The sequence below is a fragment of the Suricata suricatta genome, chromosome 8 (assembly GCF_006229205.1).
Source record: "Suricata suricatta isolate VVHF042 chromosome 8, meerkat_22Aug2017_6uvM2_HiC, whole genome shotgun sequence".
NCBI classification, from domain to species: Eukaryota; Metazoa; Chordata; class Mammalia; order Carnivora; family Herpestidae; genus Suricata; species Suricata suricatta.
In genome coordinates, this window is record NC_043707.1 from 139,575,904 (window position 1) to 139,592,692 (window position 16,789).

The window sequence follows — 16,789 nt, forward strand, 5'->3', positions numbered from 1 at the left end:
GGGACGCCCAGTGAGCTGGGGGCCGGAGGAGGGCGCCGGCGCGGGGCGGCGGGCACGATGCCTGTCCTTCCGGAGGCGAGGGCGGCGGGGCGCGCCGTGGCCCTGGCCCTGGTGCTGCTGTTCCCCGCGGGTCCCGCGGGCGCCCTGCCCCGCCTGCAGCCAGGCATGTGAGTAGCGGAGAGTCGGGCCCCTGAGCAGCTTTGTCCCTGGGGCCCTGACAAAGGTGGGCTCCTTGCCGCCCCTGGGGAGGGAATGGTTAAGAGACTGGGGTCGGGGCTTGGGTCTGGGGGAGCCTCCGTGGCAGCGCCACTTCCTCGTCCCCTTACCCTGTCGGGCTCCCTCCACTCCGTAGTGTGCGACCGTGCGCCCTGGCCGATGCCGCCCTCCAGTCGGGGTCCTCGCGGGCAGGGTCCGGCTTGGGAGCAGGAAGGAAGCAGCCCCTTCTCACTTCCTTCCAAAGCTGCCCGCGGGGCCTGGGGGGGGGGCCAGTGCAGGGGCGGGGAGGGCCCAGACGGGGTTGGGGGGCCTGGACGTGGTTTATGTGTTATACACGTGCGTGCTGGGGCTGAGAGACAGGAGAAGGAATTCAGCACCAGAATGGGCAGGAAGAGAGGGTCAGGGAGCCAGCGGAGATGAATTCAGTTTTGAAAGCTGATTCCCCAATGGGCCGTTTAGTGGTCTCTCTTAAAGGCAGATAGGTCCTGTGTTGGCCTCACAGGAGAGCTGGTGCCAAAGTGAGCCAGAGAGGAGGGGGAGGAGGGGAGGCGCCTCCTGGTGGCCCCCAGCCCACAGCTCCTGCAGAGTGCTGGGCCCGGGAGTGGGGGGGGGGTGGCCTGTCCAGTGCTGCAAAGACCCAGGCAAGTGGCCCGGGTTAGGGCCCCTGCTCAGCACTCGGCCAGAGGGCCCAGTGCACCTGGCCGTGCAGGATAGTCACTTCCAGGTCACTTCCAGGCAGAGCTGAGGGCATGTGTGTGTGTGTGTGTGTGTGTGTGTGTGTGTGTGTCTGTAAGTCCGTACCCTGGGACCCCATCCCCCACCCTGGGTCTTGCTTTGCCCCAGGCAGGAAGGGGGCCTTTGCATCCAGAAATGTGAGTGGCCCGAGTCCCAGCTCTGCATGACTTCTGCTGGACATTTTTCTTTCCTGTGATCCCAGTGAGCTCATTCGTGCAAGGGAAGCTGCAGCCTGGGAAGGGATTAGCACAGCGGCGCTGGGCCGCCGAGCCTGCCTAGAGCCTGCCTCGTTAGCGGGGCTTCCAGAGGCCCAGGCTCCTGGCGGTTCCAAGGTGCTGGGCAGGGGGGCAGCTGCTCAGCCGATGAGCACGGAGGGCTCCTCCCAAAGAGGGGGTTCAGCTCCAGTGTGCTTGTGGAAACGCTTGTCACCCCTCCTGGGCCCCTTACCCTGAGCCCCTGAGGAGCGGAGCCAAAGGCCTGTGTCCCGAGGTAGGCGAGTCCCCAGGGCTCCCGGAAGCCTCCGGCCGATCTGCCGCAAGCAGTTCAAACCAGCGGCCAGCGGGTCGCCGGAGACCTTCTCCTCTTGCTTCCTGCTTCCCCCAAAGCCTCCTCTGCTCTCCTCCTCCTCCCCTTCTTCCTCCTCTTCAGGGAGCCTCCCACGTGTCCAAGTAGATGCCCTTCTGGGGGCCGTGTACCTGTTTCTTGGCTGGGGCTTCTATGCTCTGATGGCCCTGGGCAGGCTGCATTCTGTGACACCTCGGTGCACCTTCCACGGCCCCATTGTCCCTGGTCGTCTCTGAGGCACCTGGCGCGTGCCCCCACGCGAGGTAGGCGGCATTGAGCTCCCCAAGTCCGCAGAGCATGACTCAGAGGGCACCCTCCTGCTGGACCCCAGAGGCATGGGAACCGGAAGGGCCAGAATTTGGTCCTTGTACCCCAGAGGAGCAGGGGAGGGGCTGAGATGACAGCCAGGGTCCCTGAAAGTGCTTTGTGCGCTCCGCTCCTGCGCCTCCTGCCCCCTCCCCTGGGGGAGAGCTGATGAGCCCGCAGGGCCGGCCCGGGCCTCCCCACCGGCGCTCCAGGACCTGTGCTCCTGGTGGGCCTCTGGGGGACACAAAGAGAAGAGGGGTGCCATGGCTTAGGGATCTCACTGACCCATGGCCCAGGGGTGGCCGTTGTGGACGTGTGGGAGCCTGTAGCTGGTTCTTGGGCTCCCACTGGCTGACCGTGTCCAGACTGAAAACTCTACGACACGTGTTTATTTATTTGTTTATTTCTGCCTCTGAAGTGCATTTCCGTCGGAAGGATGTTTGGCTTCTCTTCCTGGGGCCTGGAGTGACTGCTCGCGACACACAGGGCTGGCCCAAGGCTGCTGGCTGGGTCTGGGGACGGGGAGACAGTGTCCCTGCACACTGGAGCTCCAACTGGCCGAGGTCTGAGCCTGCAGGCTTCCAAGTTCAAGGGTTGCACCCGGTCTGGGGGATGTGTGTTCAGAGGCGCACACAGGTTACAAAGGGGAGCCTGTAAAAACAGATGTGGCGGAGACACCCCTTGGGAGCCTAGCCCTCTTCCGGACCAGGCTGTGCTCGAAGCCGGGCTTCCCCAGCTTTGCGGCGCTGGCTGCCTCTCCCTCCCCACCCTGCTTCCCCCCCTCTCCATCCCCTCACTCCTCACCCCGGGGCCTTTATCCTGGAGCCTGCTGGCCTGGACCTGCCTGCCCTGCAGGGATGCTTCGAGCGCCCACCATCACCTCGGCTCGGGGCCAAGCCCCCCAGCCTCCAGGAGCCCCTCTCTGCTCAGAAGCAGATGTCCCACCGAGCTGTGGTTGCTTTGTAGTCTGGGAACTGCCTTGCCTCCCCAGATGGGAATCAGGAACCAAGTGCAAGGACAGGCATGTGGCTGTCCTGCCACTTGGGGCTGACACTTCATCTCTGTGTCTGTTCCCTCCCCCATCCCACCTCCTCTGCCCCAAAGATGGAAAAAATTGGCCCAAGTCATAGTTCTGAAGGGCTGGACCCTCCCCACCCCCACTCCGCCCAGGGAGATCAATGCAGCCGTCACCCCTGGAGGCCAGCGGAGTGGAGGGGGAGCCTGGGCAGGTGACCGGGGGATGGGAGAGGGGCCAGCGGGAGTGATCCCACAGGGTTGTGTGACTCTGAAAGTGTTCAGAGAGAGGCCAGCCCACCCCTCAACCCCCTCCTCAGAGGCTGTGGAATCTGGCTGGCCTCACAAACTTTGTGCCTTCTCTCCCAAAATTTGCCTGTGTGGGGCTGGCGGGGGCGGCCGGGGGCAGCTGCCCCTCCCCCCCACTTCCCGGAGCCTCCAGAGCCCTTGCTGTGTCCTCTGCCTTCTCAACAACCACCTCCTTCCCCAGCGAGGCACGCTCCTGTCCATATGTTCACCTCTGGGGGGGAGGTCAAGGGCGCTGAGGAGCCACTGACATCACAGGGCTCCTATGTGCACCCCCTTAATGCTCCCCGGAGGTGCCCCAACATTCCCCACTTGCCTTATCCTGCCTGGAGCGAACCCCCACCCACCCAGCCGTGTGCTCAGCGGGGACAGCTCAGGGGACATCTCTGAGGCCAGGATGGCTGGGGACGTGGGGGCCTGGGAAGGGAGTCACACATTCGCAGGGTCCGGGTCACTGTTCCCTCTGGCCCCCAGGCCCCCTGTCTTGGCAAAGTTAGAACAGCACTGTGGGTGGCATGGGCCCCCTGCAGGGAGGATGGGGTGCGGCCCTGTGGCCCCCCCCCCCCCGTCCTCTTCCCACACCTTGAGCCTGGGAGGGGCCCCCGCGGGGACGGGCCCTGTGTGCACCCCACCCCCGCTGGCTCCATGCCCCAGACCGGGGCCCACTGACCACCTGTCCTCTGTCCCAGGCCGCACGTGTGTGCCGAGCAGGAGCTGACCTTGGTGAGCCGAAGCCAGCCGTGCCTGCAGGCTTTTAGCCGGGCCGTGCCCGTGTGGAAGGCGGGCTGCGGGCGGCAGGCGTGGTGCGTCAGCCACGAGCGGAGGTACGTGCTGGGGGCCCTGGTGCGGTGTGTCGGCGGGGTGGCCGGGGGGGGGGGGGGGGGGGCTGTCCTGGTCCAGGGCCGCCCACGCCCCTTCCCGCTGCCCTGTGCCTCGTGCCGAGACTCCTCCCGTCCCCGTGGGGCAGCTCCCAGCCCGAGCATTGCTGCCCAGGGGTCTGCAGGGAGGAGGGACTCTGGGAGGGGGGCCCCGAGGGGCATGGGGATCCCGTGGCCAAGACGGGAAGCTGGGGGCGGGGGCGGCCACACGAGAGGGGAACAGCGGGGTGCCCGGCCTGCTGAGCCCCTGGGCCTCCTTCCTGGGGGAGCCAGCGCCAAACCGTTTCTTGCTCAAGATTTTATTTCAAAATCAAATTAAGGAGTGCCCTTGCACACCTCTCCTGTCTCTGGAATCTGCCCGACTGTTGAGCTGGGCGGCGGGGGGGTCCTCAGCGCGGGCAGCGCCCCCCTGGCAGCACCCCTGTGAGGCGGGGAAGGTGGGAGCGGCCCTCACCTGGGGTTTGGCGTCCAGCCTCACAGCGCAGCCTCTGCGGGTTGCCTGCGTGGTGCCATCTACGTGGGGTGCCAGCTCCGCTCGCCGCCCTTGGCGGTGGCCGGGAGAGTGTCCGTTGGGCCAGTGCGCCGCTGCCCGTGCTGTGGGGCACAGGGTGGCGCCTCAGGCCCGAAGGTCGGGGGACCCGGCGCTGGGAGCCCAGGGCAGAAGGAGGTGTGCTCCGTGCAGGCCCCGTTCTCGTGCGGCCACACGGCGTTCACCGATCGGGAATGAGGTTCCGTCAGCCGCGTCCCCACAGCGATCCGTGGGGAGGGTGCTGTTTCTGGAAGCTGCCAAGGGCCCTGTGGTGCCAAGGCTGGAGCGTTGCAGGATGTGTGTACTCAGGGAGCCCCCCAGGGCGGGCTGTCCCCCCCCGTTTCCCTGTTGCTGGTCCCCAGGCTGGCCTGGGTGGGGGCGGGGCAGCCTTTCTGAAGCATCTGGGCGCCTCAGCCTCCTGGCGGGCGTCTGGGGCCCTGGGGGGAAAGTCCCACTGTCTTCGAGGGCCTTGCTGCCCAGTCGAGGGGGGCGCAGGCCATGGGGTCTCTGCCATGTTTCCTGCCGCGCTGGGGGGGTGGTCTGGGCTCTGTGTTGGGGTCTCCTGGGAAGGTTCGGGAGGGGCCGCGTGCAGAACAAGTTCTGGCCATCCGCTCCTGGCCCGGCTTGAGGTGACCGGGCTCAGCGGGGGCAGTTTGGGTGCCTGGCCTGGAGTGCAGCCACGTGGGCTGGTCCCCCCACGGCCCTCCACCCCACGTGGATGAGAGGTGTCTCACCCCCTCGTGTTCTGTTGGGCCTCCGTGACCTGTGCTGACCGCTTCCCCTGCGTGGGCCCTGCTGCATGGTAGTGGGTGTGTCCTCCCTGCAGCGAGCCCCGCGCCTCTGCAGACGCCCCTCCCGTGGCCGTCGAGGCTGTGGCTTCATCCTCCAGGAACGCGCCGAGGCCCCCGCATCCCCCGCATCCCCCGCATCCCTGGCGCATCAGGAGGGTCTCCCTGACAACCCAGCCGCCAGCCCAGGCTGTGCCCGGGGGAGGGGCTCCCCAGGCGTCCTGAAAGGGCCCCTGTCCTTTCGGGGTGTGGCCCGTGCAAGGGGAGGGAAGGTGCTCGGAGGACGTGGAGACCTCACGAAATCGGTCCCTCCAGGCCCCCGCTCCGTGGAGTCCCCTGGCCTGTGGCCCGGGCGCCCAGGGACCTGTAGGAGGTGGATGTGGGCACCCCGGCCTGACCCCACCCCCCCCGTCGCCCCTGGCCCTGCTGTAAGCCAGCTCCCCTGCGGTGGCCACATGTGGGGTGTCAGGTGTGGGCTGCAGGGGAGCGAGGGGCAGTGGGCCCTCCAACCTTGTCACAGGGGCGGGGGGGGGCGGGGGCAGACGGGCGGTGGGCCCCCTTCCCCGGGCGACCGCGAGCAGCAGCACGTAGCCCCGGGAGAGGGATAAATATTTACGAAGGAAGGGCTGAGCGCTGTGTGCTCTGCCAAACCCCGTCCAGTGCTGCGGCCGGCGTCTCTGCAGGCCGGGGTTTCATGTCCTGCCAAAGCGGCGTTTCGCAGAGCTGTCCCGGGCTGCTGTCTGCGGCGTGCATGAGCTCACGCTTCCGGGAAGTGGCCCTGGGTTGTTTGCGGGGTCCTGGTCCCCAGGGTGGCCTCGGGTTTCCCACGGCTCCCGGCAGCCGAGCCCCGGCGGGCAGGAGGTGGTTTCCTCACCTGGAAACGGCAGTCCAGGCCCTCGGGCCGCTCCCGGGGCTCAAGGGTCTGTGACCCCACGGCTGTTGGTCGGGTCCTGGTCACCATTCGTACAGACAGCGGTGGGGCAGGGGTGGCCTCAGGTCACCTCCTTCCTTTCGCTCCCTGTTACTCCCCTCTCCGTTCCTCTTCCCCGGCCTCCCTGCACCTTCCCATCCCCCAGGGTGTGACCAGTTCTGTCCCTTCCCATCCTATGCCCGCCGTGGCCCGTGACCAGTCCCGTCCCGTGGACGCAAGGACCTCACGGCCACGGACCCGAGGGCAGGTGAGCACCGTGTCCTGCTTACTTTCCTGTGGCCGCTGTAATGAGTTGTGACGTGCTGGGGGGCGGGGCTCCGGCGTTCTCCCCCCCACCCTGTGTGTCTGTGACCAGTTCCATCTTCAGAGGACGCCCTAAGTCAGTGCAGGCTCCGCTCAGTTTGTTTCCATTGGGAAAGACCCCGCTTCCACATAAGGTCAGCGGTCTTTCCTCTGGAGGAAGACAGAGGGGCCGGGCTGGGGCACTGAGCTATCCTCTGGCTGACCATCACCAGGTGAGGGTGGAGGTGGGCAGGGAAGGGATGAGGAGGGACAATCCGGAATCCGGACAGCTGCCCTGGGAAGGTTGGCAGGGTCAGATGGTTGAGCTGTCGTAACTTGCTCTCTGAAGAAGACAGGATGGAACTTTCTAGAATGGCAGAGACCCTTCCAAAATCTAAGGCTGGCAGAAGTGGAGCCTGGGGCTGTGGGGTGCTGCTGAAACGGGGGGCTGTGTGGGCGATGTGGAGCCCAGGCACCTCTGCCTCCCTCCCTGGTTCCAGCTCCTCAGTCACAGCTGTGGGCTGAGCCCCAGGACGACGGGAGGTGGACCCCTGGGCTACTGCTCCACCAAGGCCACCCCGTGGGGGCTGCTGGTGTGCGGAGAAGCAGGCTGGAGGCTGGTGCTGGCCGGCCCGCTGCGCACAGGGGGGCCCTGAGGTGCCTGGAGCTGCAGGTGGCCTGGGGCAGCCCCTGGGAGTTGGTCTCTTCCTGGTTTAGTCAGCGCCCTCCTACGGGCTGGACCTGGGTACCTCCTTCCGGCGAGGGTCCCTCTCAGCTCCCACTTGGGGCTCTGCCGCTCTCCGCTCAGCCTTTGTGAGAACTACTTCCATCCTGAGCAGGAACGGGGGTCGGGCCCTGGCCACCCTGTCCCCTGAGGATCTCTCCTGCCTGCTCCCCTCTGACCTCTGAGCTGAGTATGACCACACTCTGGTCCTTCTGCGGTTGTCCACAGCTCTTCTCCGGGTCACTTCGTGTCCCTGGCTCAGCCTTCTGCTTCGCAGGTGGGGAAGAGGCCCATCTTCTCCGGTGCGCTGCTGGGCTGAGAGCCTGGGGTCTGAACTGGCACCACCCGGGGCACAGCCTGCCCAGTGCTGGGCACTCTCGGTCCTTGGCCAGACATTTCAAGTCTGACCCCAAAGCCCTCAAACCTGGCCTGGCGATAAGAGCCAGATGTGGGGTGCTGTGCCCATCCAGATGCTGGCTCGGAGCCGGGCCCAGCGGGGGTGGCGAGGGAAGGGGGCAGAGCTGGCCGGGGCCACTGGTGCTGGCTCCTGGGCAGCCGCGTGTCCCCCGCTGCCCCTCTTCATGCGGGCGTGGCTCCGCTTTCGGGCGCAGACCGTCCCCCCACCTCGGAGCCTGGACCTGCTCCGCCATGAAGGGAGCAGGGAGGGGTGGGTGGGGGAGAGCCAAAAGCAGTGGGAAGTGCCACCAGAGCTGGTGCCTCCACGGTAAACGTTTTCCTTCTTCCTTCTTTTCTAGAACCATCTACTACACGGGCTACAGGCAGGTGTATGCCATGGAGGCACAGACCGTGTTCAGGTGCTGCCCCGGGTGGAGCCAGCAGCCTGGAGACCAGGGCTGCCTTTCGCGTAAGTGTCCTCCCCCAAAATCTGTGCCCCAGAAGAGGCCACGTCTAAAGGGAATGTCCCCGGCGTGGGGGGGTGCAGACCCTGTTTCTGCACTTGGTGGCACTTCCCACAGCGTGAGAGCTCCCCACTTCCCCCCACCCAGGCTGTTAAAGCAGAATCATCAGAGAGCAGCAGTGAGCCCCACAGGCTGATGTGGGCAGGGGACCAGGAAAGAGGGCTGGTGGGGGGCTCTGAGCGGGGGGCGGGGGCTGTTGGCCAGGTCCTGGCATCCGGAGGGGGTCTGAGGCCAGCCCCGGGGCCACGTGGTGGTCTGTGGGCTCAGATGCCTCTTCAGGGCCCTGTCGTGGAGCCCTTCCCTAACCCGTCTGTCCACCATAGCCACACCCCTGCTCTTGGGTCCTTGGGCCCCGTGTTCCCAGGAGGGCCTGGGCTGGGCATCGGCCCCTGGCCTCTGCGGACATGCGGGACAGCAGCTCCTGCTCTGCCTCCCGTCCTAGAGCCTGGGCCTCAGTCTCCCCAGGTGCTTAGTGGAGGTTTGTCCTACCTCCCTCTGAGAGAGGGGGGGGGTCCTGATCGGCGCAGGAGGGACGGGGAGCCGTGTGTCAGCACACTCGAGCCCCACTGTGACGCCTTTGCTTTGAGAAAGGCATGAGGCTCATGGCTGTGGAGGCCGGCCATGGAGGGGGTTTGGGAAGCTGTTCCTGGCCTGTGGGTGCGGGGACAGGAGGGTGCGGGGACAGGAGGGTGTGGGGACAGGTGGGTGGGCAGCTGGGGTGACTAGGTAAGAGGAGGCTGCGTCCCTTCCCTGGGGGAGGTGGTCTCAGAGGTCAGGCCCCCCCTGAAACAAGGCCGTGGCGCCCCCTGCTGTGAGGCCGTGGGGGCGGCTGGGGGTCCCAGCTCCCCTTGCTGGGATGGGAACCAGACTTCAGGGGCCGTGCTCCAGCCTGTCTCTGCCCCCGGGTCCCTCTGCACACGGGAAACGTGGGGCCGCTGATCAGGAGCAGAGACTTTCTACACGGGCTACAGTCGGAGAAGGGAAGAGAGAGGCAGTGGGTAGTTTTCTGGGAGAGGAAGTGAGTAATTCTCCCCAGGAAGGGAGCAGGAGGGAAGAGGAGAGGAAGCAGCCCCTCCTCCCTTGTGGGCAGGAGAGCCTGAGGTGGGGGGGGACACCTGGATGCCGGCCAACCCCCCCTCGGCGCCCGGCGGCGGCCCTTCTCCCCAGGCTCTCTGATCGCGGTGATGTGTACGTTCCCTGCTTCTAGCTTCTGGGAAAACAAAGGGGTCTGTTGAGTGGGGGTGCAGGGCAGACATCAAAGCGCAGGCCCCCGGTTTCCGCTGTGAGGCCGGAGCTCCTGGGCCTGCCAGAGGCGGCCCTCCCAATCTGGTGGATGACGGGGCAGCAGAGGAGGTGCGGGGTGGGGCTGGGGAGCACGGCCTTTGGTCCTGGGAACTGACGTGAATGCACAGCCGCATATTGGCCAGAGCTGGGGAGGGGCCCTCTGGGCTTGGCTTCCTGGTTTGGGGGGAGTGGTGTGGACACTGTCTCGGGCCAGGGGGGCGGGGAGCCCGGGTGCAGGCCAAGGTCTGCACTGCAGCGCTCCCAGGACCCGACTCTTGAGCCGGAGTCTCGTCACCTGTGGTTCCACCTGTGTCCCAGAGTGACCATCCCTGCGGCAGGGCCAGGGAAGCCGCAGGGCCTGGCCTTGGCGGCCCAGGTTGTCACCTGGTCTCTGCATGTGTCCTGAACTTGAGGCTTTGGCTTTCTCAACTGCTTTTTTTGCCTTATTTTTTAAAAATGCTTATTTATTTTTGAGAGAGAAAGAGAGAGACAGAGCACGAGTGGGTTTGGGGAGCAGAGAGAGAGAGAGACACGGAATCTGAAGCAGGCTTCAGGCTCAGGGCTGTCAGCACAGAGCCCGACGCGGGGCTCGAACCCACTAACTATGAGATCATGACCTGAGCCAAAGTCCGACGCCCGACTATTGAGCCACTCAGGCGCCCCTCAACTGTTTGTTTTTAAAAGATCATTTTTAGTGCAGGGTTTACTTATTTGGGTTTGGGTTTTATCTGTTTATTTGAATGTTCCAGAAAAAGCTCTGTGATCCTGTCCCTCCGGACACCCACTTGTTCCCCGGTGTCTGGGCTGCTGGCTTGGGAAGGGGAGGGAGGGCCTGGGGGCTGGGGGGTCCACATGGGGAGGATCCTGAGCCCGGAACCCGGTGCTCTGTCGCTGGGCTCCCACTGAGCTCCGGGCTCTGCCCACGGGGAGGCTGCCTGCTCAAGGACGCTGATGCGCTGGGGCTTCGGGGTGCAGGTGGGCAGGGGAGACAGGCGGGTGTGGGGCCGGAGCAGGAGGAAGTGCAGCGGTGGTGGGGGGGCAGCAGCACACGTGGGAGCACCGCCTGGCCGGGGAAGGCGGGCCGAGCACGGGGAGCGTGCTTCCTGCTGCGACCTCTCCCAGGCCTAGCAGGGGTCAAGAGCCCCCAGACCCCCCAGCAGTAGGCCCTGCCCTGGGGGGTCAGGTGAGAGCCTGGGGTGGCTGCTTTGGCCCCCTCCCTGAGGGCTTGCTTGTGGCGGCAGGGCTGGGGCGGGGCCTCTGGGCTCCCGGTGTGAGCGCTGACCGGTGCCCCACGTGGGAGGGGCGCCTGCTTCCTTGGGAGTCAGGACCCTCTGACCTTGTCCAGTTCTTCACCCTCTGCCATTCCTCCGGTCTCTTCCGGCACCTTCCCTCCGTCCCAGCGCAGGCTGTCTGCAGCCCAGGGGGAGGGGAGGGGGCCAGGTGGGTACAGGTGGGGGCAGCCCCCGCCCTGCTGCACCCGCCTCCGGACCGGAAGCGCAGCTCCGTGTGGGCCGCCGTCAGGGCCCCCGTGTTTGTGTGGGATCCAGGAGGAGGCCTGGTGCCCTGTGGGAGAATGGGAGGGGCTCCTGATGGCCGCTGTGATTTTGCTCCGAGACCCGCTGAGCGGCATGTGACCTGGAGGTGACCAAAAAGGAAAGACGCTCGCTGGGTGGGGCGGCGTGGCCTGGTGGCCAGAGCGCTTCCCCAGGCCTGCGTGGCCCCCCATGCGTGCGCCCCCAGGGCAGCCCGGTGCCGACCCGCTCTGCTGCCGGGGGCCGCCTCCCTGCCCTGCTCTCTCAATCCCCCGTCTGTCCCAGTCAGGGGCAGATTTTGCCTAGACCCCCCGATGCCCTGGGTCCTGGCACCCCCTCATCCGAGGTGGCCCTGCGTGTGAAGGTGGGTGTCTGGCCTGACCCTGGCATGGACGCACCCAGGAATGGGGTGCCAGGAACCCATTCTGCGGCTCCCCGATCTACCTCCCCGGTCACAGGGCAGGGCTCCCGGCATCTGAAAAGGCCGCAGGATGGAGAGGCGAGGCCCGAGTGGGTGCCGGGCGCCGCACCATGGACGTGGGGCGGGAAGGGGTTCTGTGGTCCGAGAAGCTCCGCGTGAAGTACAGTTATGCGGGTCCCATCGTTGCAGGACTTCTCAGAGCGGGAAACACGCCAACGTGCCCTGAGGATTCCTGAGAAAGACTAGTGCTTTCCAAACCAATTCTGTCTTTAAAAAGAAAGGAAGAAAACACAACGAAGTCAGAACGATAGACTGTCCTTAAAGCAGGCTCTGGGAGACACCAACGCAGCCGGTCCCCTGGACAGACGTCTGTGTGGGGCCACGGGGTGCCCTGGGCTGCTCTCGGGCAGAGGCCCCCGCAGCTGCTGTCCTGGACGGACACGCCGGAAAGCTGGCAGGCAAGGCCGGGCGGCCGCTCATCCCCTCCCTCCGTCCTCCCTGCCCGAGTCAGCCCCTCCTCCCTCTCTGCTCCGCTCAGGTGGGCTCAGGTCCTACCTCGGTCACACCTGCAAACACTCTCGTTCCAAACAGGGTCACTTTCTGAGGGGCCCCGGGGCAGGGACAGGGCAGGGTCCGAGTGGGACAGGGACACGGTCTGCTGTGGAGGGCAGATGGCCCTGGGGAGTCGGGGAGCGCGGTGACAGGGCATCAGATTCTGGGTGCGTGGACAGTGGCAACTGGGTCTGGAGGCCGTGACTGGGGGCCCAGGACCTTGGAGCCCTCCAGACCCCCGTGTGTGCCCATGGTGCGTAGGACAGCCTGGCCCTTGACTCTGAGCAGACCCTCGGAGATGACCACGGCCGGGGAGGACGCTGTGGAGTGACCACCCAGAGCTTTCTCCTCCGGCTTCCTGGCCCATCTTGGTCACTCAGGCCTTCTTGCTGCCTGGGGTGGGGGCAGCGGGGGGTATCAGGGGAGCCAGAAAAACTCTGTGGCCTGTAGGGACTGACGTGGTTTGTTGTCACCGGAGCCCAGGACGGACTGTGGAGCTGGCCAGGGGACAGAAGCCCGGGCCGCTCTCTGCCTGGTGGGCTGGCCTGTGGCTCTCCCTCCCGGGACGCCGTCGCCTCCCCTGGGCCCCGCTGAGGGGCGCTTTGGGGAAGGAGGGGCAGGAAGGCTGCCCGGAGGCCCGAGGACGGCCGCCCCCTGCTTTCCTGCCTCCCGCTCGCTTTTCTGGTTCCGTTCTGGACGCGTGTCAGCCCCGCGCCCCGCGTGGGGGTTTGCAGAGCTGGCGTCCTGGCCTCTGTGTGGACGTCAACGGTCACCAGGGGTGGGCGTGCCGTTCTGCCGTGACCCCCGGCCCCAGGTCTCTGACCCGGTCACACCCGGGCCTGCGCCGTGCCTGCCCCATGCTTGCACACGTGCACACCGGTGCGCTGCGCCAGCATGCTGTCCACCAGGCGAGCTGACCCGCCTCACGCACGTGCACACATGTATGCACGAGTGCTCACACTCACACGTGCGTGTGCACACAATCCCCGGCTCACATGGATGGTCTCACATGTGCTGACAGGCTCACCGCAGACACAGGCCCACACGTGTGCTCACACACACGCACATATGCGCTTGCACACACGTGTGCACCATGTGCCTGCTCACCTACGCTGTGCTGCACGCCCACGCGGGCATGCTTGCACCCACACTCGCAGCCCACCGCACTCACACCGGCCATGGGCTCCTCCCCCTTCCTTCCCGCACTGGCCTGCGGGGGGGGGGGGGTGTGTGTGGGGGAGTGTGGCCATGGGGTCCCTAGGCCCCAGGACGACACTGGCGTGGCCCTTCCTCAGGAGCTTGGAGCCTCAGGGACTCCCACCCCGGAGTGAGGGTCGGGGATGGGGGAGGTTGGGGTGGGGGCGTGTGGTCCTGGCTTCTAGCCCCCAGCCAGTGGGTTTGGGGACAGACCAGGGGCAGAGAGACCGAGTGGGAAGGACTTCTCTCCTGCAGCCATGCTTTGCTGTGAGGTGGGCGTTGTGGGACCCACACCTGGCTGCCGACCGGCGGCTCCGGGAGCACCTCGGGTGAGCTTTAAGAAACGCCCCACGGCCCGGTAAATGAACTGAGGACCATTCTGAGCCCCGGTGCTGATCCCCCTGCCCTGTGGGGCGGCCGGGACTGGTGTCATCCTCACTGTCACCCCCTTTGTCTGCACTGTCCCCAACTCAGTTTTGTTCAAACCCCCAAGTGCCTCCATCAATGGTGGACAGAGGCGCTGTGTGCCGGGTCCGGCCCTGACTCCGCTGGGTGCTGGCCTCCCCGGCCGGCTGCTGGAAAAGCAGTGGGGGCAGGCGGGCCCTCCTGAGGTTCCAGCGTGCTCTGTGTGTGCGCCCCACTGTCCTGGGAGGCTTTCCTGGGCACTCGGCTGCACGGCACAGACCCTCCCTCTGCCCGGCGGGCTTTGGCCACGGGCAGGACACTGCTGGTGCTGGTGTCGCGGCTTTCCTAAGTCTGGGAGCTGGGGACCAGCCATCATCAGATTGACAGGCTGGGGTGGCCTCTCCGAGGTTTCCTTGAGCCTGGCCCACACCGGGCGCCCCCACACCCACTACGCGTCTCGGTGGTGGCCTGATTCCAGGTTACAGCCCGAGAGCCCCCTCCCAGGCTTTGTCCAGAAAATGCTGAGTTGAGCACTGAGCGTGTGCGGGGTGCAGGGAGGGGTTGCGGCCACCTGCGGGTCTGCTCAGGATGTGACCTCAGCCCCAGCCGGTGGACAGGCCTTCCCCTCCTCTGGGGATGCGGTGGGGGGGCTGGCGGAGGGATGGGGCTCCCCTGCTCCTGGCCCAGCCCTCAGTGCGAGCGAGGACAGGAGCCGGAGGCTTCCACCAGGGACAAGGGCGGTGCAGCTGGGACAGCCCACGGGACCGCAGGGGCACAGGTGGAACTGCGGCCTGGGTCTGAGCTGGTCGCTCGAGCCTCAGCTGCCTCCTCCAGCTGCAGAACGCACGTGGGGTCTCTGGGCCACTTTGGCGGAGGGGTTCCAGGAGGGGCCCCTTCGCACAGCTGGCCTGGAGAAGGCCGACGTTTGTGTCCCACACACAGTGGGGACCTTGGCCATGTGCTCAGAGCCTGTGGGTGGGTGGCCTGGCGAGATCAGGAGAAACTCGCCAGTCAGGATCACACCTGTCCCGCCTGAGGCCACTCTACTGTCCAGCAGAGGAAGAGAAAGGAGGGGCCACTGGCCAGGCGCCCATTCTGACGGGAGAGGCCTGGCACAGGAACCCAGCCATGGCGGAGGGGCGGGGCCCGGCGCAGGGGCGGGGTGTGGTGGGCGGAGCCCGGCGCGGGGCGGGGCACCTGTTGCACGCAGCTGGAGGTCCAGCCAAGCAAGCCTGTTGCTTGCCTACCACCTTGAGAGAAAGTGGCGCTAAGATGCCGCGGAAGACGCCCACGCGCACTGCCCTCACCGGGGGCCTGCGCTCCCCGAACCTGACAGCCTGCAGACCCCCCTCCCGGCCCTGCCAGCCTTTGGTTCTGAGGATGCATGTGGACAGACCCTCCCTGGTTCCGCCCAAAGCCTGGTCCGGGGAAAAGCTGGAAGCTGGGGGAACCGGCCCCGGCCCGCACCTCCAGCCCGTGCCCTGCGCACCAGGGGGGTGTTCCCTCTTTATCAGAGAGTGGGCGAAGAGACCCCTTCAGCCCTGGAAGCTGCCGCAGGTGGCGTGTGGCTTCAGGCTCAGGCACCCACTGGTAGATATCAGATCAGGGCTTTAACACCTACATACAAGCCCCCAGCTGCCCCCTCGCCCGCTAGGGCATCTGGGGTGGGGACGTGTGTGCACGCTCGTTCCTGGGGGGCTTCTCCAGCCTCACGTGACTGCCCCCTCGGGCCTCTCTCTGCCTGCTTGGTCCTCAGAGAACAGAGCTGCCCAGCGGCAGCACACTCCCTGGGTACCACGGGCCGTGGGTCACCTCTGCCTGCCCTAGTGTTTCTCACTCTCCGTCCAGGGCCCCTGAGGGACCTGTGGGCACAGTCCTGGCCCCGCTGACAGGCTGAGGGGGCGTCCCCAAGAAGAGCCCTTGCCATGGTCCTGGGATGTAGTAGGAATTCAAAACATTCATTTAAGAAACGAGCTAATGTTGGGGGTACCTGGTCGGTTAAGCGTCCGACTTCGGCTCGGGTCATAATTTCTCAGTTTGTGGGTTCTGGCCCCGCGTCAGGCTCTGTGCTGACAGCTCAGAGCCTGGAGCCTGCCTTGGACGCTCTGTCTCCCTCCTTCTCTGCCCCTCCCCCACTGGCTCTCTTGCAGGCATGCGCCTGCTCTCTCTCAAAAATAAAATAAAACATTAAAAAAAATTTTAATGAACTAATGTTAAGTATGAAACACATTTGTTTCTTGGAAATCTCTAAGTCGTTTTGCAAGGCGTCTGTCCAGCCTTCATCAACAGCTGTGTGTCCAGTTTTCACATTGTTTTGTTTCCAGGTCTCTTACTTGGTCCTTCTTCGTATCTACCTGTTCCTTTTCACACACGGAGCCTTCCTCTTCCTGGTGAGGCCGTCACACATGCTGATTTGAAAGCCAGGCTGTGGCTCTTGAGCTCTGTCCGCCTGGCAGGTGTCGGGGGGAGGGGGGTCCTTCAGTGCCTGCTTGTGCGGCCTCCTCCCTCAACTGCCGGTGGGGGAGGGGGGCTCCTGGGGGTGCCTGTCCCCTTGCACAGGGGCGGGTCCTCAGCCAAGCCTTCAGCCTCCCTTTTAGCAGGGGGCTGTCCCCTGCTGGCCCTGACTCCTTTCCCCCCTCCTCCAGAAACTGTGGTGGAGGTTGCAGGCTCTGGTGGGGGTGGGCCAGTGTGTGACCCGAGTCACGACAGAGCTGGACCCTGATCTGGTGGCAGGGTCGGGGTTCCGGTATGGTAGACCCCCTGCCCAAGGTTCAAGGGCTCAGGCTTCAAGATGTAGTCTGGGCTTTGGCGTCTGTGGTGAGGATCTGGGTCCTGTCCAGCCCCAGGCCTGGCCTTGTGGGGAGACTTCGGGGACAGTCCCCAGGACGCTGTGTCCTGGGGGATGGGCTGGGGCCGCGCCTGGGCTGTCGGCCCTCCTCACACACCTTCTTTCCTCTCTCCACAGCCCGGTGCAGCGCTGGCTTCTGTTTTAACGGTGGCCACTGTGCGCCCGGCTCGGCCCAGCTGTGCCGCTGTCCCCGAGGCTTCCAGGGTCCCCGCTGTCAGAACGGTGAGTGCATGGACGGCATTCTCCCACCCGCTCACCCTGCTCCCTGCAGCTCATCTGAGGTTGTTGGGAGGAGGGGGACCCCGAGAGCCCCTTTCTCCACTGATGCCTCTGCACCCCTTCATCTTAGTGCCTGAC

The 16,789-nt window shown here is 65.8% G+C and overlaps 1 protein-coding gene across 1 annotated transcript in view; it reads left to right on the forward strand.

Moving 5' to 3' along the window:
• The first annotated feature begins 57 nt into the window (after positions 1 to 57).
• MEGF6 (multiple EGF like domains 6) overlaps positions 58 to 16,789 on the forward strand; it is a 79,725-nt gene continuing 62,993 nt past the window's right edge. The window contains exons 1-4 of the mRNA XM_029949006.1: positions 58 to 167; positions 3,831 to 3,965; positions 8,029 to 8,138; positions 16,550 to 16,654. Coding sequence (XP_029804866.1) covers positions 58 to 167; positions 3,831 to 3,965; positions 8,029 to 8,138; positions 16,550 to 16,654 — 460 coding nt within the window. The remainder of the gene's footprint in view (positions 168 to 3,830; positions 3,966 to 8,028; positions 8,139 to 16,549; positions 16,655 to 16,789) is intronic.